This window comes from Cottoperca gobio, chromosome 11, assembly GCF_900634415.1.
Source record: "Cottoperca gobio chromosome 11, fCotGob3.1, whole genome shotgun sequence".
NCBI classification, from domain to species: domain Eukaryota; kingdom Metazoa; phylum Chordata; class Actinopteri; order Perciformes; family Bovichtidae; genus Cottoperca; species Cottoperca gobio.
In genome coordinates, this window is record NC_041365.1 from 2,952,422 (window position 1) to 2,975,243 (window position 22,822).

Sequence of the window (22,822 nt, forward strand, 5' to 3'; positions counted from 1 at the left end):
GTGAGCACTTTGAAATATTCTCTCTTGCTCCATTTCTCTCTCTCTCTCTCTCTCTCTCTCTCTCTCTCTCTCTCTCTCTCTCTCTCTCTCTCTCTCTCTCTCTCTTTCTTTGCACACACGCACGCACACAGAATTGTTGATGCTGGCAGCTGGTTTCCCGCTTCTAGAAGTGGGGTGACAGTGATTTATGACTAAGGGATGATCCAAGGGAAAACAGCCAACTATAGGACGTCAAAACAAAAGAGAGGATGAGTGGGAGAAAAAAAAACTTTGGACCTGGAGGAAAAAGAGAGAATGAAAGACAAAGAAAGGCAGAGAAATTATAGTGAGGGAATAATTAAATTGTGTGTATAATATAATAATACAAGAGAGCTAATAGCGTGTAGGCAGACATTTTGAAGATGGAATGAGAGCGTGTGTGCAAGAAAGAGAGACGGGCAGACGGATAGAGAAAGAAAGAGAGAACAATGTTGAGAGGAGAGTGCTATTGCTGTCGATTAGTGACACGAGCTGCAGGGCACAGAGTCACTCACAAAATATTGACTTTTAGCTTGGAAGTCCCACACCGTGGCCTTTTACATTCAGAAAGACACACACACACACACACACACACACACACACACACACACACATATATATATATATATACAAACATACATTGGGGAGATAAATCACTCAGTATGGGCCGGACAGATTCAGATCCAGCCTCTCCCAACTCGGAGAGAAAGTTACTTTTGCTTGTTGTTTTCTTTTAGTAGAAGAAGAACGTCAGTGTGAGCCAAGAGAGAGAGAGAGAGAGAGAGAGAGAGAGAGAGAGGCACAGGGGAAGAGGGGGGAGAGAGGAAATCTAATGTCGAAAAAGCAGATCTCTAGTTTAAAATGGGAATATCACCTGGAGAGGTGCATAGCAGCATGTACCGAGTTGTAATCGAGATGGAATCAATTGCTTTCAGTGGATAGGGTTTCTATCCCTGAATGTATTATACACACCTCAGTGAGCGGAATCTGAAACAGCTAGGAGCTAAAAGAATCTATAGTGGCCAAATGTTGTTACACGTTACCGTGTTGTTATCCCCCCCTTTGGCTATCTTCCATTTGTGGTATTCTAAACAATTTGTATACAACTGTAGGAAGAGCACAGACTGTGCAGACAGCAGCACATACTTTGAAAACTTCTGTACTGCTGACGATGCATCTCAGTGGTTTATTGTCATCACCTGCCCGAGCCTTCTTGCGGACTCGCAGCTCGGGGCATTTGCACGAAAAATTAATTTTACACTTCTGCTTATTAAGCGATTCCTGCACAAGGAACAGCAGCAAAATACTTAACGTGTAAACAACTTATAGCACTTCTGCTTTGTGGTAATACGTGCATATTAATTCTGTCATAAATACCTTGGCCTCAAGCCATAATAGCACACAATTGCGTCCCCCTTTTCTCCTACACACTTTAGCTGCATGAAAGAAACAGGCCCAAAGCAATCAAATCATATTTTAGCTGAAATTAAAATTAATGCGATCAGCTGTGTGACTGGTGCCCATTCCACTGTCAGCAGAACACTGAGAGAGGCAAGAGACAAGTAGCTTCATCTGACTGTCACTCATCTGTGTTAGCTTGGATTAGCCTCTGATACAAAGCAAAACGCTGCTTCCAGTTGCTCTACACGCGCCTCTCACTTCAGTGAACCTCGCTGGCGATGAATAAAAGCTGCTGCTCGAGTAACGAGAAGTGTGCGGTGGATGGGAGTCATGTGTCGTACGGCTATACAACATATACAGTATATAGTCTGGGACAGGAGAAAGGGGGAAATAATAAGAATGTGAGGCGCTGCAACTGCACTCATGCTGTACAAACAGACAGATTTAAGCAGATGAGCACACACCCACACAGCTCACACACAGCTCACACACACACACACACACACACTGAGAGAAAAAGGCTGCAACAAGCCTGAGGGTTTGTTCTGATGCATTCACTTATTGCTTGGATTCAAACCTTTAACCCTCTTGTTCCCTCACCACATCGCTCATCTGTTCTCCGTCTCCACTCTTCTTTTCTACATATTTGAAACTCCTCCATGTAATGCCATTTAAGAAGGCAAAACTTTACTCTTTTTTTGGTTGTTTGTTAAATAAAGAAAGAAAGGCAACATTAAACTTACTGATGCCAATAAACAGTCCTCTCTGATTTCTCTCATATCTACTTCTGTGGCGTTCGGGTGATGAAAGAAAGTGAGTTCTGTGTATAATGAGCACAATTAGAGGCAGCCGACAGGCAAGGCTGACGCGCTAACATTGATTATTCTCTGCCTGAGTTAAAGAGAAGTCACCCAGGTAGCATTCTGTACAGATAGAACTGACAGCAGAGCTCTCCATGGCATCAGCATTTCATTTCAATAAACGCTTGCACCATAACAAAATCCCAACCCGGCAGCAGAGAAGAGACAGAAAATGGATGTTCCCGTCCTCTCTCTGTATGGTTAGAGGCAAAACAAAAAACTTCTTGGATTTTCCTCTTTGGCTCCAAAGATGCTGATTTCCTGAGAAGTGACAGTTTTTTTTTGTGTTGCCCTCCCTTCCCCCCCCCCCCCTCCCCTCCTCTCTTTTCCTAAGGACATGTAGTCTCTAAGCCTGTGACAAACAATACATGTGACACTTTTAGAACAAAATGGCTCCGCTGAAAAGAGTGTTTTGTAGACAGATTTATCGGGTCTTCAAGCAAGAGGAGCTCACAGTGCGGGACAGAGTGATAAAATACTCTGCGCTGACCCAATTGGCAAGTTCTGGAAAAACTGCTTTATCAGTGGGTAGTGAAGAAGCTCAGCCGTCTGAAAACCAGCTATAATTCGCAAGAGCTGAAAAAAGAGACGGCACATAACCCTAATAAGCACTTGTCACACAATTCCAAATACAATCTACACCCAACTACTGTGTAATAACAACATGAAAACCCAGGAAAGCATAATTACACCATGTCAAGCTGCAAAAATCATGTTGTGCTCTGTTGGATTTTATGGCTGCCGGTCTCTTTGCCCAGAAACAAGTTAAGAACACGCTTTGGCTCTAAAACACCGCTATTAAATTCACATCCTTGTATCTTTTAGGTTTCCTTCCCTTGCATTATGCCTACTAATTAAGGCATCACTTCTATAGTTTGTGCTTAAAGACCTTTCATGTGAAAAGTAGTTACAGTAAGTATAGGCGGTCACGACCGGAAAACCAAAAGGCTGTCGGAGTTCACTTTTACAAGCCGGCGTCAGTGGCGAGGGGAATGAAGTGGTATTTCTGGGAAGGCAATCAGCGACTGACCCTTGCTATGTGGTTTGCCAAGTGTCTGCTTTTTACACATCAGACATTGGACAGCGCTGACATGTTGAGTGAGGGTTCAGAGGCTGTTTAGTCGCAGTGCTCAGACTCTCTGCCTTTCTCTTTGTTCAGACATGAAAGGAGAGAGCCTGTCGACATTGGCCTACAGAAAGCAAAAAAAATCCAGCAGAAGATGCACTTTATTTCACTTCCTGTAATACATTCTGCACCACCCGAAGCTGTACACGCAGCGTGTTTCCGTGAGACGTATTTGACCGTAGTGCTGCGGGTAAAGGCATGCACTGTAAACTCACTCGGTAGGGAGCAGGAGCGCGGCCTTTCCCAGGCGGAGGATGACGGGTCCTCGCGGGTTACGGATCCTCTTGACATCTTTATTCTTGAGCAGGGAGAATCGCTTCACCAGATTGAAACCTGTAATATTGTGCCTGGTCGTCTGCGGAAACTTCCACTCCTCCACTTGTAAGGATGGGCATTGTTCATCTGTGGAGACAAATAGACGACACAGAGGGTTAAACGAGGTTTTAAAAAGTGTCTGTAAACACACAAAACCCTAAGATATCAAGAAGAGCACTTTGAGTCTTTGGAGAAGGTATTTCAAATGTGACCTTTCACTCTCTCTGCCGGGTGAGATGGAATTTGCGCGAGACTGAACGGGCAACTTCAAATTTACATTTGAGAGTAACAGAAATATTGATCTGGTGGAAAGAAGTAGAGGGCAATCAGTGGAGGTGAAAGAGAGTCAAGTGTAAAACGCAGAGAGTGAGATGCAATGAGGGCAAAGCTGTGCAGAGAGGAACACAGCCCGGTCTGACAGGTTGTCTCGCGCCCAAGCTTGTCTGTCGCGGTAGCTTCCGTTTGATGGATATGTTCTCACCCTGTCAGGGGAGGTTACAGAGAAAAGTGTTGCCTGTCAGAGTGGCCTGCCTCACTACAGAGAGATGTGAGATGTGTAGAAAAACAGGACTTGTACAGGTAGACACGGACCCTGTGAATCATTGTGATCCACAGTTAATTGATCTCTTTGGGGCCGAGGACCCCGAGCAAGACGTTCCACGGGGGCACTGATTTTCTATTTTGTGTTATAACTGCAGAGAATGTGAAGGCAGGTGATGTCCTGCGTTAACGGGGAAAAAATAAAACTGTGTTGCCGTCGGTAGCATTGTAAATCATTAATGTGTGCCTTCTGCCAAAGCTGAAGGTTAGATATTTTCATTTAGCCTTTTTCAAAGCTGCCCCGTGCACACCAAGTGAAGCAAATAAGAGCAATGCTCTGTATCCTAAGAGTGTGAAGGGTGGTGTCTTTTTTTATTATCACACTTCCGAAAAGAAAAAACATAAAAGTAAAAGTGTTAGAACGAGGATATGAAGGTCACTACTGATTGTTGCTTTGAACAAGGAGAATAAAAAGCTTCCTTTCTTAGACATTATGACTGTCAATTGAATATATATTAGAATTTTAGAAAAAGAACAGACATTGAAAATGAAAATTTATATTCGATTGTTAAAAATACAACAAAAAGCAGGACGCACTGACCGCACGGCATGATGGGAGTCACACAACGTCCCTTTCAGCGATTGAAGATGAAACGTTACATTGGGTCACGAGGAATAATTCTACAAAGAAATATAGAGAGAGTGACGCCGTGTCCTCCTTATGGCATGTAAACTAACCACGCATCTATTTGCTGTGTGCTCGGGTTTAGACTGGAGACGTAGGAAACAGAAAACACACATTTTATTTGGTGATATTTACTGGAAATAACATACAATATAGCCTAAAGCAAGTAGGAACATTCAGGCGATCTCGTGGCCTTCTCCCTCCAACATTACAGGTCATTTAGCAGATGATCTTATCCAGAGCGACTTACATGGAACTAAGTACAGGGACAGTGGAGCAACTCAGGGTTAAGCGCCTTGCTCATGGTGTTTGGAAGGTGTACCACTAGACCACTAGGCCATCAGCTTATGTAAGTGTCTGTGGGGAAAGGAGGAGGTCACGTATAGATAACTTCTCACACGGTGTCATGGACATAATGCGCAACAATAGGTTAGACAAAATAGTTTTAACGTACGTCTTTTTTTTTTTTTTGGAAGGAATATTTGAATGTCCATTTTGTCCAATTGTGACAGCCCTTTTAAACACCGAGTATAATAATCCACTTCTAACCAAAGCAAGGCTTTAGTGCACTGCATGGAGAGCTGCCTTTGCAGAATGCAATGTCTCTGTTTCCAAGCACAACTTCACTTCATCCCGACTGGAAGTCACACAGAAAATGAGGCGATAGAGCCTAATATAATTACTTAAAGAATAACATCCAACTGACTTTAATTAAGAGTGCGGAATTTAATTTCACGGAGGCTCAGCTCAAGAATGAATTAAATCACATTCAGCACTTCATCACCTTTTTTTCTTTTTTTTATCAAGTTCATCAATTGACACCCTGCAGCTTTTGCTCATCTTGCTTTCAAAACACAAAGACTGTTTCAAAGCATTGCACTGCAGCCTGTCTGCCTGCACAGTGCGCCATTATGTTATCGCTGTCTGATAACAGTACAAATCAAGGTGCGCAAAAGAGAGCTGTCAAGCAGTGGTGTTGTAGTACACGGAGAGAAACTGGAGATGAAAAGTCAAAGAAATTGTAGGGATTGAATGTGACTTCTGAACAAAGTAACAGATGCAGTGGAGAGTACAGGAAGTATCAAGCAGTCTTCGGAGCCCTCTGATACTCTCGCTCACTCTAACTTACACTTACTTTCTCTCTCTCTCTCTCTCTCTCTCACACACACAAACAATTCACACATGTGTTATTCATAACTTGACTGGTCCATCCTGAAACCATTGGCTGACTCAGCACAACGTACGCTCTCTGTAGCCTCACAAAGACACTCCTGCCTTTGAAAAAAATAAATTATATTCACACACAGACACCAAGAGCTTTTGTTCATATCTCCCATCGCAGGTTTTTTTGAAGTCAAGAAATGGTAAGATCTACCTTTCGTCTCTGCTTACTCTTTATTTTGTTTTGTTTTTCATCACCGCCCTATTTCCATCACACAGAATCAAGATGAAGGCTTTGTCAGGAATAATCCTCGCTGCAGGCAAAGGGGGCAGCACAATGAGAAGTCAAGCAACAGAAGAGAGGAGAAGGTGGAGAGAGCAGGAAGAATGAACACAGGAGAACAGAGAGGAGGAGGAGGAGGAGGGGGGGAGTGAATATGTTACATTTTATCAGGTGTTTTGTTAATCTGTGTCGTCTTTCCAGTGGCCAGTTAAAGACATCTCAGAATCAGTGTGTGTGAAGCTCACGCTCTACATCAGTGGTCCCCAAACTAAGGCCGCGGGCCGTATCCCGCCTCCACATTTGGCCCGGCCCCCTGAACAATACCAGAGACGCATTCTGATTTTTTTTTCAGTCTGGCTATGCGAATCCTAGACTAGCCCCTGTCAAATAGAACGGAATAATGGCGAAAAGGTTAGGTAAGCCTCTCTGGGAACCATCACCTTATCGTGGTGGAGAGGTTTGTGTGTCCCTATGAACCTGAGAGCTGTGTTGTCTGGAGCCTAGTGCTAGTCTCCCAAGGCAAATTGGTCTCAGGTGAGGGGCCAGACTAAGAATGGTTCAAAAACGACTTTATGAAAGAAAGGGAAAGGAAAGGAGAGACCCTGCCCGGAGGAAGCCCGGGGCCCCCGTCTGGAGCCAGGCCCAGAGGGAGGGCCCGACAGCGAGCGCCTGGTGGCCGGGTTTGCCACGGAGCCCGGTCGGGCACAGCCCGAAGAAGCTACGTGGTGCCTCCCATCCATCCATCCTGTGGGCCCACCACTCATGGGAAAAACCGCTGGGGTCGGGTGCGCTGTCACATGGGTGGCAGTGATGGTCAGGGACCTCGACAGACCAGACCCGGGCAGCAGAGGCTGGCTCTGGGGACGTGGAACGTCACCTCTCTGTGGGGGAAGGAGCCGGAACTAGTGCGGGAGGTGGAGCGCTACCAGTTGGATCTGGTGGGGCTTACCTCCACGCACAGTCTTGGCTCTGGAACCGTACTCCTGGATAGGGGTTGGACTCTATTCTTCTCCGGAGTTGCCCAAGGTGTGAGGCGTTGGGCCGGGGTGGGGATACTCACTAGCCCCCGGCTGAGCGCCGCTACGTTGGAGTTTATCCCGGTGGACGAGAGGGTCGCCTCCCTACGCCTTCGGGTTATGGGGGGGAAAACTCTGACTGTTGTTTGTGCCTATGCCCCAAACCCAGTTCTGAGTATTCGGCCTTCTTGGAGACCCTGAATGGAGCCCTGCAGGGGGCTCCAGTAAGGGACTCCGTAGTCTTGCTGGGAGACTTCAACGCACACGTGGGAAACGATGGAGACACCTGGAGAGGCGTGATTGGGAGGAAGGGCCTCCCTGATCTAAACCCGAACGGTCGTTTGTTGTTGGACTTCTGTGCTAGCCATGGAATGGCCATAACAAACACCATGTTCTTACATAAGGATGCTCATAAGTGCACGTGGTACCAGAGCACCCTAGGCCAAAGGTCAATGATCGATTTCGTAATCGTATCATCAGACCTGAGGCCGCATGTTTTGGACACTCGGGTGAAGAGAGGGGCGGAGCTGTCGACTGATCACCATCTGGTGGTGAGTTGGATCAAGGGGTGGGGGAAGACTCTGGACAGACCTGGTAAACCCAAACGGGTAGTACGGGTGAACTGGAAACATCTGGAGGATGGCCCTGTCCTGGGGATCTTTAACTCACACCTCCGGCGGAGCTTTTCAGCCATCCCTGTGGAGGTTGGGGGCATTGAACCTGAGTGGGCGATGTTCAAAACCTCTATTGCTGAAGCTGCGGTGATGAGCTGTGGTCTCAAGGTCTTAGGTGCGTCAAGGGGCGGTAACCCTCTAACACCGTGGTGGACCCCGGTGGTCAGGGAAGCCGTCCGACTGAAGAAGGAGTCCTTCCGGGTTATGTTATCCGGGAGGACTCCGGAAACAGTTGCAGGGTATCGAAGGACTAGAAGGGCGGCAGCTTCTGCCATGTCAGAGGCAAAGCAGCGGGTGTGGGAGAAGTTCGGAGAAGCTATGGAGAAGGACTTTCGGTCGGCACCAAGGTGCTTCTGGAAAACCATCCGGCACCTCAGGAGGGGGAAGCAAGGAACCATCCAAGCTGTGTACAGCAAGGGTGGGACCTTGCTGACTTCAACTGAGAAGGTTATCGGCCGGTGGAAGGAGCACTTTGAGGAACACCTGAATCAGACTAACACGCCCTCTATGGTTGAGGCAGAGCTGGAAGCTGATGGGGGATCATCGTCAATTTCCCTGATGGAAGTCACTGAGGTAGTCAAACAACTCCATAGTGGCAAAGCCGCAGGGGTTGATGAGATCCGTCCAGAAATGCTGAAGGCTTTGGGTGTTGAGGGGCTGTCTTGGTTGACACGCCTCGTCAACATTGCGTGGAAGTCTGGGACAGTGCCTAGGGGTTGGCAGACCGGGGTGGTGGTTCCCCTATTTAAAAAGGGGGACCAGAGAGTGTGTGCCAACTACAGGGGTATCACACTTCTCAGCCTCCCTGGTAAAGTCTACTCCAAGGTACTGGAAAGGAGGGTTCGGCCGGTAGTCGAACCTCTGATTGAAGAGGAACAATGCGGATTCCGTCCTGGTCGTGGAACAACGGACCAACTCTAAACTCTCGCAAGGATCCTGGAGGGGGCCTGGGAGTACGCCCATCCGGTCTACATGTGTTTTGTGGATCTGGAGAAGGCGTATGACCGGGTCCCCCGGGTGATACTGTGGGAGGTGCTGCGGGAGTATGGGGTGAGGGGGTCACTTTTGAGGGCCATCCAATCCCTGTATGCCCAAAGCGAGAGTTGTGTCCGGATACTCGGCAGTAAGTCGGACTCGTTTCCCGTGAATGTTGGCCTCCGCCAGGGCTGCGCTTTATCACCAATCCTGTTCGTGATTTTCATGGATAGGATATCGAGGCGTAGTCGTGGAGGAGAGGGGTTGCAGTTCGGTGACCTGAGGATCTCATCGCTGCTCTTTGCAGATGATGTGGTCCTTATGGCATCATCGGTCTGTGACCTTCAACAGTCACTGGATCGGTTCGCAGCCGAGTGTGAAGCGGTTGGGATGAGGATCAGCACCTCCAAATCTGAGGCCATGGCTCTCAGCAGGAAACCGGTGGATTGCCTACTCCGGGTAGGGAATGAGCCATTACCCCAAGTGAAGGAGTTCAAGTACCTCGGGGTCTTGTTCGCGAGTGAGGGGATAATGGAGCGAGAGATTGGCCGGAGAATCGGAGCAGCGGGGGCGGTATTACAGTCACTTTACCGCACCGTTGTGACCAAAAGAGAGCTGAGCCAGAAGGCAAAGCTCTCAATCTACCGGTCGATCTTCGTTCCTACCCTCACCTATGGTCATGAAGGCTGGGTCATGACCGAAAGAACGAGATCACGGGTACAAGCGGCCGAAATTGGTTTTCTCAGACGGGTGGCTGGCGTCTCCCTTAGAGATAGGGTGAGAAGCTCAGCCATCCGTGAGAGACTCGGAGTAGAGCCGCTGCTCCTTTACGTTGAAAGGAGCCAGTTGAGGTGGTTCGGGCATCTAGTAAGGATGCCACCTGGGCGCCTCCCTAGGGAGGTGTTCCAGGCACGTCCAGCTGGGAGGAGACCCCGGGGAAGACCCAGGACTCGGTGGAGAGATTATATCTCCTCACTGGCCTGGGAACGCCTCAGGATCCCCCAGTCGGAGCTGGAGGATGTGGCCCGGAGAAGGGAAGATTGGGGTTCCTTACTGGAGCTGCTGCCCCCGCGACCCGATCCCGGATAAGCGGTAGACGATGGATGGATGGATGGATGGATGGAGGTTAGGTAAGAGAAAAATTAATTCAGAATGCAGGGTATTTAACCTGCAGTGGTTATTTGGTTATTATTTATTTCACAAATAGTGTTATTTATTTCCTGACTTTTTTTTCTGTGAAGATCCCGGAAAGGGTTATTAATATTTGGTTATTTGTGGCTTTCTGGAAAACAATAAATGTTTACGTTTAGGCACCCCTGCGATCGTCACACTTTTTCTGTTACAAACTGACCCCGGCCCCCATCAGAGAAGGGAAAAGTTATGTGGCCCTCACAGGAAAAAGTTTGGGGACCCCTGCTCTACATCGTATGACTCAACTCATCAGACTGTATTTCAGCTCAACATCCTTCAGCTGCTAACTGTTAGCATAGCCTGCTACAGCGGTACAGTCACACAATACAAAGACATGAACTTTCCAACTTTAACATGCTAACAATTGAGCATTGAGATTTCTTTTTTTGGCCACTGGGGGGCAGCATTACACAACATTGACATAATATCACCATATAAAGTTGTTACAGCAAATGCGTTAGCAAACAGTTTCGACTGCACCTTGACGAATAATTAAAAAGTATATATAATAATAATTCTGTTCTTTGTATGTTGCACTTGTATTGGTTTGGTTTATTTGTAGCTAATAGTTGAATTTGTATTCTATTGTTTCTGTATGTTGCACTTTTGTTTGGCTTACGTGAAGGTATTGTTCTGCACTTAAAGGATTGTACCTATGTGAAGCTAATGTACCTGCAAGATTCTTGCTGTTCGGAGTTGTATCCTCATGATTGTTTGCACTTATCGTAAGTCGCTTTGGACAAAAGCGTCAGCTAAATGAACTGTAATGCAATGTTAAATATTTACACATCCAGGAGACACAAAGCAACATCAGCATTAATTTGTATTCTTGTTTCTGGCCACTTGACAAAATGTAAGCCTAATATTCTCTACTTTTCTTTACTTTAAACATCCGCCTGCTACAGCTAAAATGAACGAACAAACGCAAGATGTTAGCTTGAACCAAAAATAGGAAAATTGCGAGCCATTACGCCAAAAACGATGAGCTGAAAGACGCTAAAATGTTCCATAGAGGAACTGCAGTTGGGAGATCATTCTCTGTGGGCTTGTCAATGTGAGTGATCTTAGTGCAGCTTTAACTTAAAAGGATTAAATGCAACAAAAAAAATGCGTCAGACACAAACTTGCAAAATGCTCAACTTTTTGAAGGCAGACTGACAAAGCACAACTGAAGATGAAAAAAACATGAAACTGAACTAAATCACATTGGTAAATAAAACATTTGTAGCCACTTTTTAGGCCATAAATCAACTATATTTACTTCTCAGTAAACACAACATTTAACTCAAATGAAATGTTGTGTTTACTTGTAGGAGTGTGAGACCTTTTGCTCGCGCTCATGGGATTAACAAGCTATTTCTACTTAACTAAGAGGATGTATGATATTTTAGTGGACTGTTGCGTACTCAGGCAGTTTGGCAGAGGGCATACTGTGCAACTTGAACCCCATTTCCTCTCAAGCTGTGATCAAAGGAAAGCATTTGCTTGTTGACAACCTAATTAGCACATAGTATGAGTGCCACTCCAGGATCCCGCTAGCAGCTGCATGTAGCCTGAAAGAGATTGGATGGTCTTGGCCAGGTTCACTTCCTCTTTGATGGGGTTGTGTTTGAGTGTTGCCAAATCAGGTAATGCTACTACACTGGCAGTCATGCAACACACTGCTGTGAAGGTTCCCCCCAAGTTTCTATCTCGCCAAAGATTAAACAAAATCAGGACATTTAGGGGAGTGAAACACTACTTCTTGATGTATACAGACTTGCACTTAACTTGGAGGATGTACACGTGAAAGGTGTCAGAAAAACGACAAACTTGGATGATTTGTTTTTTTTATAAATGCATCAATTAAACTCCAAAACAACTTGTCCTTCACACATTCATTATGACACAGAACAATGTACAATGAACTCTAGCTGGCCCACTGCATCACCCCAGATATGTGCAACCTCTCTTTTATGCCTTTGAGAGGACATTCTCTATAATAATATGCTCTATAAATAAAGCTGCCTTCGCCTTGCCTAACATTTCTTGATATTTAACAACCTATAGAAGAAATAGGAATCAATAACCTTATCTACCAGTGCCTTGTTGTGGCCAGAGTCTACTGAAACCAAAGTGCCCCTGAGTTTTAATGCTGTTTCCGTAGCGGCGAAACGATTGCCAGAGCGCTTTCTCTAGGGAGAAGAGGTTACATGCGTGCTCACAGAGTCAGAGTGTTTGGTTTGCAATAAGAGAGGGTATAGTAATTATTGAAGGTGGTTTACAATGTGGCATTCCAAGATAATTGGACTGGGCTGCTGCTCAGCAGAAAGTCAGACTCTGAGGGTAAGTCTTCTAAATCCCTGAGCCTGGGTGTTGCAGTTGATTCAATATGATAATTCAATGTAGCCTATGTAAGGTTAAAGCGAGAGGGGAAATACACTGAGAGCATGATAAACAAGAAGGAGGGATTGAGGCAGAGGGAGAGAGAGTCATACTTGCCCTCTCAGCCAAATGAGACAGACAAGAGAGAACATTCCAGTGTTTTTTTCTTTTTTCCAGAGATAAAACTGCAGCACAGAGAGGAGTGGAAAGACTTAAAACGCTGTACTTTAGAGGGATGAGCTCACTCGTTTTCCCCTTTTGTAGGCCTCTGGCTCACATTCAATACGCTCTCACAAGCTCACACAGACACAAACTGGACCCGTGACACATTTACGAGCTCTTCACAAGAATAAACTTTGAGAGAACATGCAGAGGTCTGTTCACTTCTCAAATGAGATTGTGTTGTTGTTGGACATGATGTCTGGATAACCTGTATGTGTGTGTGTGTGTGTGTGTGTGTGTGTGTGTGTGTGTGTGTGTGTGTGTGTGTGTGTGTGTGTGTGTGTGTGTGTGTGCATACACATATAGGTAAGTGAGGCTGCATTAGAGAATTTAGAGAAAGGGGCTGAGTGACACTTACAAAGGAAACTGCTTACGTGCATTTTGAATCATTTGACTGATCACATTTCTCACTTGTTGGTTGTTGTTGTTGTTTAGTGCTGAGATGTGATTCAGCTCTACTTTACTGAGTTATTGATGTTTCAAAGTTATTGCATGCTCATTATGCTTTTTGTCAGAAGTTTTGATGAAACTTCCACTGCACACTTTCTTCCTGTACAGCTGTAGAGGCATTACAGGACAGGTTCATTCATGAAGCAGCCACGCTGAAGCAGTTCAAAGTAAGGCTGCACAATATATCGGTTTTCTTTTGTGTCAACTAAAGTTGAAAGAGTAGAAAAACGTTCCTTTTTTCATTGGTGCCTTTTGTGTTCAGTTCAATGTTGTATTTTAGCAGTAAACTGAAAGCAACACTTTGATATCTGCTTATTGATCACGATGTTCAAAAATGTTATCGCATATTTTCTCCATATCGTCCAGCCGTAGTTAGAAGTTTAAGTGTTTTGCTCGAGATAATTTCTTGCCGGTGACGATCAGGCACTGCCTGTGATAGCCTAATGAGTGCGGAGCATGAAATGTAATTAATCAAGCCTTTGTTTGATGCTCCTCCCCAACATCCTGTCTGAAGTGGAATTACATCATATTAACAGATTATTTCAGATTTGGAAAAGCGCTCATCTGTACTGAATGTTGCTGACTCAGACTGTTGAAGCCTCTCTTTAGCTTCACAATGCAGTTTTTGCACATAATGACGTGCTACGTGATTATGGCATAAGAGTATTAAGTTGTGCATTAAGATCAACTTTTAACTCGACTTTAAGAGAGTAAAGAGGCTCTTTAATGGAGTTTTTACATCACTTTCCGTTCCACTTTAATATACATTTAGCAGAAACACAGTATTTAATAAAAGTCAGGGGCTAATCAGAACTAAATACAGCATATAGGAAATATGTATATCCAAACAGTAAGCCTTAGCACTAACCACGCTGTGTAATGTATGTCTGCCGCTCACTGCTCGTCTTTTCTAACTTTGTGAGCAAATGAGTTTATACAATACTACAATTCATTGGCATCAAAAAAAACATACAACTTAGCTCAGACACACAGAGGGAAGCTGAGTGAAAACAAATCAATACACAAATCTATAACTTCAGACTGCGTAGGGTCTGTGGAGCACACAAAAACCCACATATCAGCAACACTTTGCTAAAGGCAGGGAATCAATTTAATTCAACTGTGGGGACTAGTCTCTCCAGCTGATACACTGCAGAGCTGCAGTGCAATCATCCAGCTCGACTCTCAACACTAGTTTTACTTAAACCTGCATTCCTGCTGTAATGTCAGCAAATTACCAGTAAGTAGAGTTTTGGATGAGTCAGAGGAATGTGTGTGTGTGTGTGTGTGTGTGTGTGTGTGTGTGTGTGTGTGTGTGTGTGTGGTGCTTGCTGTAACAAAGTGTTATAGCTGCACTTGAGAAAGCACTCTCTTTCAAACACTGGGGGACAGGACTCAGGGGAGCTGCAAGCTGACTCAGTCTCATCTGAAAAGCTCTGACTCGGGTCTCCTAAGAGGGACCCCCCTCCTCCACAAAGCTCCCTTCAGAATTCCACTAGCTATGGAGGATTGCTCAGCTCCCCCCACCCCCCCCAAGTGATATCACAGAGCGGGCCCCTTGAGAACACAGTGACAGTGGGATGAGGGAGTCTGACAGTCGGGAAGCAAATAAATAACTATAACAGAAGACTAAAATAGGTTTCTCTTTTGCCTCTCGATTCCGTAGTTGTCTGATTTTGTCTCGCGAATGCACGTACAGACATTGAAAATCCGAAAAACTCACTCCACTACACAGAAACTCAGAATGATTGATGGCTCATGAAGAGGAACACAACCGCACATGGTAAACACACACGCCTCCTTGCCACAGCCTGACCAATGTGCCACCAACAGCTACCAGCAGAAAAGGCACATAAGCTGTAATTACAGTCCCTGTCATTGTAGCATCGGGCCACATCACACACACACACACACACACACACACACACACATACACACACACACACACACACACACACACACACATAAACACATACACACACACCCACACACACACACACACACACAGTTTCATCAAAAACATGGGTGACTAGTTGTTCAAACACACATCTCCAGCTTGAAAATGTGTCTCAGTTATAATCGTTACAATGTTTTGGGTCTTTTTAGCATTTAAATGCAGATACAAGGACTGTTCTGGGAAGCAGTTGGTTGAAAGCAATTAGTAAATTTCCATTTTCCATTTTTCTTTTGTAGCTTCAGTGGTAGGCAGTATTCAACAGCTGGATATACATGTAATGCAGGGATTTTATTTTGTAAATCCAATTTAGCATAAATGTTAATCCTAATAATATTTTAAATCTTATTTCTTATATCCTTTTTTGTTTAACATTTTTTGAAAAATAAGCGTGTTGGTTTATACCGCTCTCATATGTGTACTGTAAATATAAAGGCACAGCTATGAGCTGGTGAACTTGGGTTAGCATCGAGCCTGGAGTAGATCTTTAAAGGACACATGAGATTGGTGTCCATCTTCTCATCCATCTCTCAGGAAGAAAGCAAATGAGCATATGTTGAACTATTCCTTATGTTGTAGAGCAAGGCATTTTCTTTGTTCTGAATGTCACTTCTTCTTTTTTTTTTGTCCTATGCAGTTGGCATTATGTAAAACTCCAGCCGGGGGGAAAAGGAAACTCACCTTGCTCTGATATCAGCGTGTCACATGATCCAAAGCTGAGTGCCAACAGAGTCAGAGAGGAGCAGAGAAGCCACATGGTTTCACTCCACCGAACGCCTCGCGTCACCTCAGCCGCCAGCTGATGGATGAACAAACAGAAAAAGAGAAAGTCAAAAAAGTCAAATCCTTCCTACTTTCTGTCAGAATGCCACCCAGTCTGCTCACTCAGCCGGCAGCTGTACATTATGCTTGACTCCTAAATAGACGTTCATGTATATTTATGACTCAGTCACAGTTGATGTGTTAATTATGTGGTATGATGCAGGCTTTGTTATTGGCATATGAATTAACCAGAATGTCCCTCATTAAGGAGTGTAACTCTATAAAGTCTGATCATAGTCATTATCCTGTCCATCTGGTTGGCCTTCGTCTGGGCAGCTGCTGCACACAGGCTCACACACACACACGTGCACGTGAATATGTCTAAGAGAGTGCACTTAAGCTTACACACACACATACACACATACACACACACATACACACACACACACACACACACACACACACACACACACACACACACACACACACATGACCGTATCTGGGAAAGAATTCTAAAGTCAAAAATGAATGTATACATGGTGCTGCAAACAAATACCAAGACAACAAAGGCAAAGTAAAATACACACTCGATGTGAAATGATTTACATGCAGGCTGGCTGGTTCTGAGTCAAACACACAGTGTGGCCAAAACACACAAATACATCTGGAGACTATTCCACTGGAGCCATGGCTGTGTTGTACCAGATGCTTCCACGTGGCCAAACAACATGCACACAAACACACGTACACACACATGCACACACATGCACACATTATGTGCCACGTCTAAATCATCATTATATTCAGTCTCCACAGTCCCTCTCCCTTCCTACAACCCCTTCTACACAAACACACAAAAGAATGTACACACACGTTAACACACCAACACCGCCCACTTCGACTCACATAAACCCATCCCAGCTGACCTGGACTTGCCCTCAGCATATTGTGAAGACCCCATAACTCTGCAGTGTTTACAGGTACAGCGGGGCCCTCAAGGCAGGCAGGCGAGCAGACTGTGTCTCTGTACACACACCTGTCCCGTCTGCCAGGAGAAATGACCCCCACACTCCCCTGGGGGTACACAATGTGGTGCTCCTGACCGGCAGAGGACACTGTGTGAAAAACATCTAGCCTGACCTGACTACCCGCAGCTTGCAGCTAATAGACAATATGGTGGAGAACAGTGTTTTAAATGTTGTTCTGAAATACTAAAGACAGCTCATAATGCGCCAAATTGCCTATTATGAATATTTGTTTTGGCTGCTGACTCATGATGTGGTTGCTTCCCTTGTTTTCTTCAATTTTAAAAGGCCAGGTTACAATTTTATAACAAATAGCAAGATCCTTGCAAGACACTGTTCAATCATACTTTGGCACAATGTATCTAAGAACACAGCTGTTATCAACATAGACACTGTATGTGAAAGTATCCGCAAGCTAAACAGCAAGCAACAATAGATTTAAAATGGTCTCCCCTGCAGTTGGAAGGTTAATCAAAGCCTTAGACGACTTTTTGAACCACCTAAAGCTCTAGCCATTATTATAGGCTTCATGCCACATGATCACAATAATAAAAAAGTGCATACAGTACATAATACATAATGCATCACAGTCCAGAAAACACAGGCTGGGGGAAAAGTTACAGCACATTGCTATTATTATCTGGCCATAATCCAAAACAATTTAATAGGCTTCCTAATATGTTTTGCTATGGATGTCTCTCTTTCTCCTTCTCTCTCTCTGAACTCCATCTGCAGCTTCACGGGCCACCCAGCTGGCTATAACAGATAAAGGCAGTATGGGGTAAGGCCACAGGGCTCGGCCGCTGGGCTGGCCGTGAGCCCGGTAAGCAGGACTGCGAATGATCGGGTCACTGAGTATGAAGCCAATACAGGAAGGAAAACAATGACAGATTTGAAAGTCTTCCAGCACTAAAAGCCTGAAGACAAGCACTGGCGGACAGAAGTGGTGACCAACATTGACAATCACAACACACGCCTCATCATTTACGCGTGGACTGTTCTGTCCCACCTCGGCGACAATATAGAGTCGGTCAGTAGTTCTAGGGGTCGATTTGGTTCTCCGTATTTCCAGTACAGCTACCAGTTATAGTACTTCTTTATGGATCGAATACAGGGACAGAATAGGTACTTATATTGTGCTATATAACAATGTAGGTAATTTGTGCTCAATGCTTAGCAATTTCTGTTGTAACACATTTCATCATCGTTGCCACCGCTTACAGATGGAACAACAGCCCCAACCCAAGCCTGTTTAGAGGAACACACTCTGACAGAGTTAAATGAAACATGTCCTGTATATGGCCTGACAAGAGAATTGCTTATTAGCCACCCAGACACGGATGATTAAATAACAGTGAACCAGTAGCCCACTGTTTAGACTATTTTCCACCTGGTTAAATGGGAGAACCCAGCAGAAATGTGTCGGCCATGTAATATTTGAGGGTTCAATGCCTTTCCAGCTGTCTCCCCCGGCGGCATTCTGTAGCAAGAAGATTGATGGACAACATGCTCACAAGGTTTCTGTTTCCAAATTACCCTGCTCCATCTCACACATATAAACACACACAGTCAAGAGTGGTTTAGGTGCTGGGCAGTGAAAACAACCTCCTGATGTGACTGTGGGGTCGTGACCCAAAGTGAATCCTCCAAAGGAGGTCCTCACTCATCAGAGGATGTGTAGGAACGTGTAGTAAAAAGTAATGCAGCTATAAAACTGAATTTAGTTGGTGTGGCTGGGATTAAATTATTGTTGGACTGTCTACAGGCTTGTGACCACACAAAGCATTGACTAGAAGTCTACAGTCATTGTGCGGGTCTATGAGGCAGTACTTAAGGCAGATTAATGGTTTCCACATGGCAGCGACCGTGACGAAAATGACGTCATCTGCCCTACTTTGTAGTTGTTTGCTGCAGTGTATGTCTGAACTGTGTTCGTCATCCTAGGCCCAATTCTTGTTAAGCGGTCACACGTGCTGTATTCTTTGACGTTTTCATGATTTTCGACCAAATGCAACCAACCAATTAGCTCTTCTTCTTGCTGTCATGTTTTCTAGTGTGCATGTGTGAAACACGTACACATACCTCAGATGTTTGTATAAAAGTGCTTGCACATACTTGCCCGCTGTCCATGTGCAAGTCCACATTTGTCCACTCACATATACACCCTGGAGTATGATCAAGGCTTTAGGCCCAGCCATGCTTTACCAGCATGCTAAAAATGACAATGCTAGCCATTTTACCATCCTAATATTAGCATGATAATTAAAGTTAACACGAAAATAGTTTTGCAGGTATTTGGTCTTAAACCACAGTAGTAGACAAATTGAAATGTTGACCTGATGATGGCAGTAGGTGAAAAGTCATGAGATGTTTAGAATTACAGTTATTCCTGACGCAATCATGAATGTTTGCTCCAAATTGAATGGCAATCCAACCAATAGTTGTTTAGCATTTTACTCAAACCCATGAATGTGAGGAAAAGTCATAGGATCACTTAAGTAAGTCGGTATACCGATCCATCAAGTAACTATTGAGATATTTCACAGGATAAGTCAGAACTTTGACCTGCTGAAGGCGCTATAGTAAAAGTTAAGGGATCACCAACGTCATCATGATTCATCCTCTAGGGACCATGAATGTCTGTACAATACTTCATGGTAATCCATCAAATAGCTGTTCAGATATTTCTGTCTGGACCAAAGTGGTAGACCGACAGACTGACACTGCCATCCAAAGAGCCCTCCTGCTGACATGGCAAAAAAAAGAAAGAAAAAAGATCAATGATGACATCAGTCAATAAGCTGCCATCTTTTCAGGCACTCCCAGAGTATCAAAGCATTTTTGTTGAATGTTTTGTCTGTCAGAAGCTTCTCTTTACTGTAATTCTGATATGTCAGCTTGAACATAAAAACATGTACACTCTTGGCTCCTGGAACTTCGGATGTGCTTCAGGCCAAACTCGAGAGTGCATTGTGGGCCTGTTATAACGGGGGACTTGGAGGGAATAAAAGTAACTAAAGATGCCCTGAGGCTTTGATACCAGATATCCACTGGCCGCGAGCAAGAAAAACTCACAAACTAGTGAAGGCAATATCCAAAGCTGTATCACACTCAAGGGAGACCAAGGCTAGCCTTACTTACTGGACTGTTCAGGGCCTTTACTTGGATACTTGTGAATGAGAAACAGGCAAGCACAGTTGCAGATTGTGAACAAGAGGAATAATAACCCTCCGGTTAGGGTTGCCTCAAATTTCCACTACCATGGACACTTCTAGGCCATGTACATAAGTAATGATGTAACGTGAAGCCTACTCTAATGGCATGATGGCCTCCAGCCCATGCTATGCATGCTTGAGTCAGGCTTCAGCAGGCAGATGACCTGCTGAAGGCTGATCATTTCTGCTTATGTTTACATCACTACTGACCTGAAAAAGCAAAGAGTCAAGTGGATGATATACAAATAGCAGCAGGCACATGGGGCAGGATAGAACTGGAATCAGTAAATGAAACAGATGCATGGCGTGCATGTGCAGCCTGCAGCCGTTTAAGTGAGCAACACTTAATGTGTAGTCAAATTCAAGAACACCGATTTGTAATGTTTACAGGGTTATATCCCCCAGGGTCTGAAGATGGAGTAGAACGTGTTCCTGCAGGGGGAAGTGTCCCTGAAGATACAAAACTGTTTCCAAGCTTTTTAGATAATCTTTGGTTGAAATGAACCTTCAAAAGAAAAAAAAAAGATCTGTTGAGTACGGAAACGAAAGAGATAACAGTGGAGCGATTGACACCTCATCAGAGAAACAAATCTTATTTTCTCTCAAGAAGCAACTGGTGACGAAGACGACTCGGAAAACTTTCAAGATGTGTGCGCAGACAGGATGCAAAAGCCAGCAAACATGGGATGGCTGAGTAATGAGGAAAACAGATGTGCCTGTGGCATTCAAGCTTCCTCCTCAGCACTTTCCTTTGTTTTCCCCAGGTGGAGGCAAGAAGTTAGATGTTGGATACTGGTCATTACTCGGGCATTACTTAGCTGGAGAGATACGCATGTTGCAGATACAAACACGGTGCTGCTCAGAGGCTTTTCCGCACCACAGGGGTTGGATGCAAGCCACATTAGATTTACAGTAACAACTCAGCCATGGTCTACGTGTTGTATGAAGGCTTGGCTTGGTAATGAAGGGAAAATCAGCATCATTTTTTGCCGGCAGCTATACCAACTAGTTGTGGTTCAAATTCTTTTTGCAAGATCCAATAAAGAAATACAACATTTCTACCATGTGTCAGGGCTACTCAGCAGATAAACATTTAATGATCCCCACTGGGAGAAAGTGAGTGCATCATGCTTATAGTTTATCTCCTAAAGTCATGACACTTTTCTTTAGCATCACTTTGATAATCCCATAAGGAGTTGCACTATAACTATGGTGCTCAATAGTGACGTTACAGTCAGTTTCTTCAATTTATTTGCCATCTGCTGTATAATACGCCTCAACCATTCCCATGTGATTTACTGTTGCAATATGAACCTACTGCAAAAGTTTCAGCATAAAGTTCAACTGCAGTCTTATTACTTGTTACTAACTTTCTTTAAAACTTGCATCACTTTTACGTCCATAAAAGTCCACAAAAGCCATACCTTCAACAATTGATAAATCCACAAATTTGCGACCACATTAATCCGGAAAGAGATGCGTATGTATCCAGGGAAATCTTGTGGAGCGATGCAAATCAGACCTAATCCAGTGCGTCTTTTGTCCCGTTGACTTTTTTTTTTTCTTGAAGCTTCTCCCACGGAGAAAGGAAAGAAGAAAAAAGTGACTGCAAGATAGTCCGTGTCCAACTTTTCCCCTCCCCTCTCTCTCTCTCTCTCTCTCTCTCTCTCTCTCTCTCTCTCTCTCTCTCTCTCTCTCTCTCCCGCTGCTGCACAATCCAAATCTCTCTCTCCCTCTTCTACTCCCCCACTGTTCTCTCGGGTTTCTCCTTACTTTTTCCTCTCAGTCTCTATCCCCCTAACTTTCTCTCTTCCTGTCTATTTTTTTTAACACTCCCTCTCTCTCTCTCTCTCCCCCCCCCCCCTTCCTCTCTATGGGGAGATCCCTCAGTGAAACATGTAGTGACATCACCTTGTCCACAGTGCTGGAAAATGAGCCAGGGGCATTTCTCTGATGTCTTTACCAAGCTCTTGTAGGCCCCTACCCTCCTCACAGTCTACCCCCACACTAACACCCTCACCTCCTCATCCTCCCTCCCCTCTCATTGTCTGATTCATGGCTCACCGGTAAGGAAAACGTCCACTCTGTCTGGGTTAAAGCACTGTATTAAGACAAGAAATACGGATAATGGCAGCAACTGCTGCTGCATTATTGAGAAGAATTTATTCCATTAAAATTAATGAACTTGATTATCATACTTACCTTTGATTGACGGCCAGGTCCACAGCTTCCATATTGTTTTATCACTGGGTTTTATTGCATCCAATCCATGAAGTGGCCTCGGTTGCCGCCCCTGACCATTCAGAAACACTCGTCTTAATAGCCGTATAAAATTTCCACCTTTATTGTCAGTAAGTAAATAGTTCAGGAGGCATATAAATATCACTTTGGTGTTTGATTTATGTGTGCCTCCCCCTCTGATGTGGCTGAATAGGTACTGAGGAGTGCTCACATCTTTTTATTTCTCTCCTCTGTTCAGAGGTCAACTTCTCTTTCAAGCCATTATCTTTCACTTTCTCATTAGCTTTAACCTCTAGCTCAGAAAGAGAAAAAAGTTCAAAGAGCATAATAAGAGAGAAAGGCTC

The 22,822-nt window shown here is 44.6% G+C and overlaps 1 protein-coding gene across 1 annotated transcript in view; it reads right to left on the bottom strand.

Annotated features, from left to right (window-relative positions):
- col16a1 (collagen, type XVI, alpha 1) overlaps positions 1-21,895 on the bottom strand; it is a 63,343-nt gene extending 41,448 nt beyond the window's left edge. The window contains exons 1-3 of the mRNA XM_029442630.1: positions 21,662-21,895; positions 15,917-16,034; positions 3,621-3,807 (exon numbers count right to left, since the gene is read on the bottom strand). Coding sequence (XP_029298490.1) covers positions 3,621-3,807; positions 15,917-15,992 — 263 coding nt within the window. The 5' untranslated portion in view covers positions 15,993-16,034; positions 21,662-21,895. The remainder of the gene's footprint in view (positions 1-3,620; positions 3,808-15,916; positions 16,035-21,661) is intronic.
- Positions 21,896-22,822: the final 927 nt, after the last annotated feature.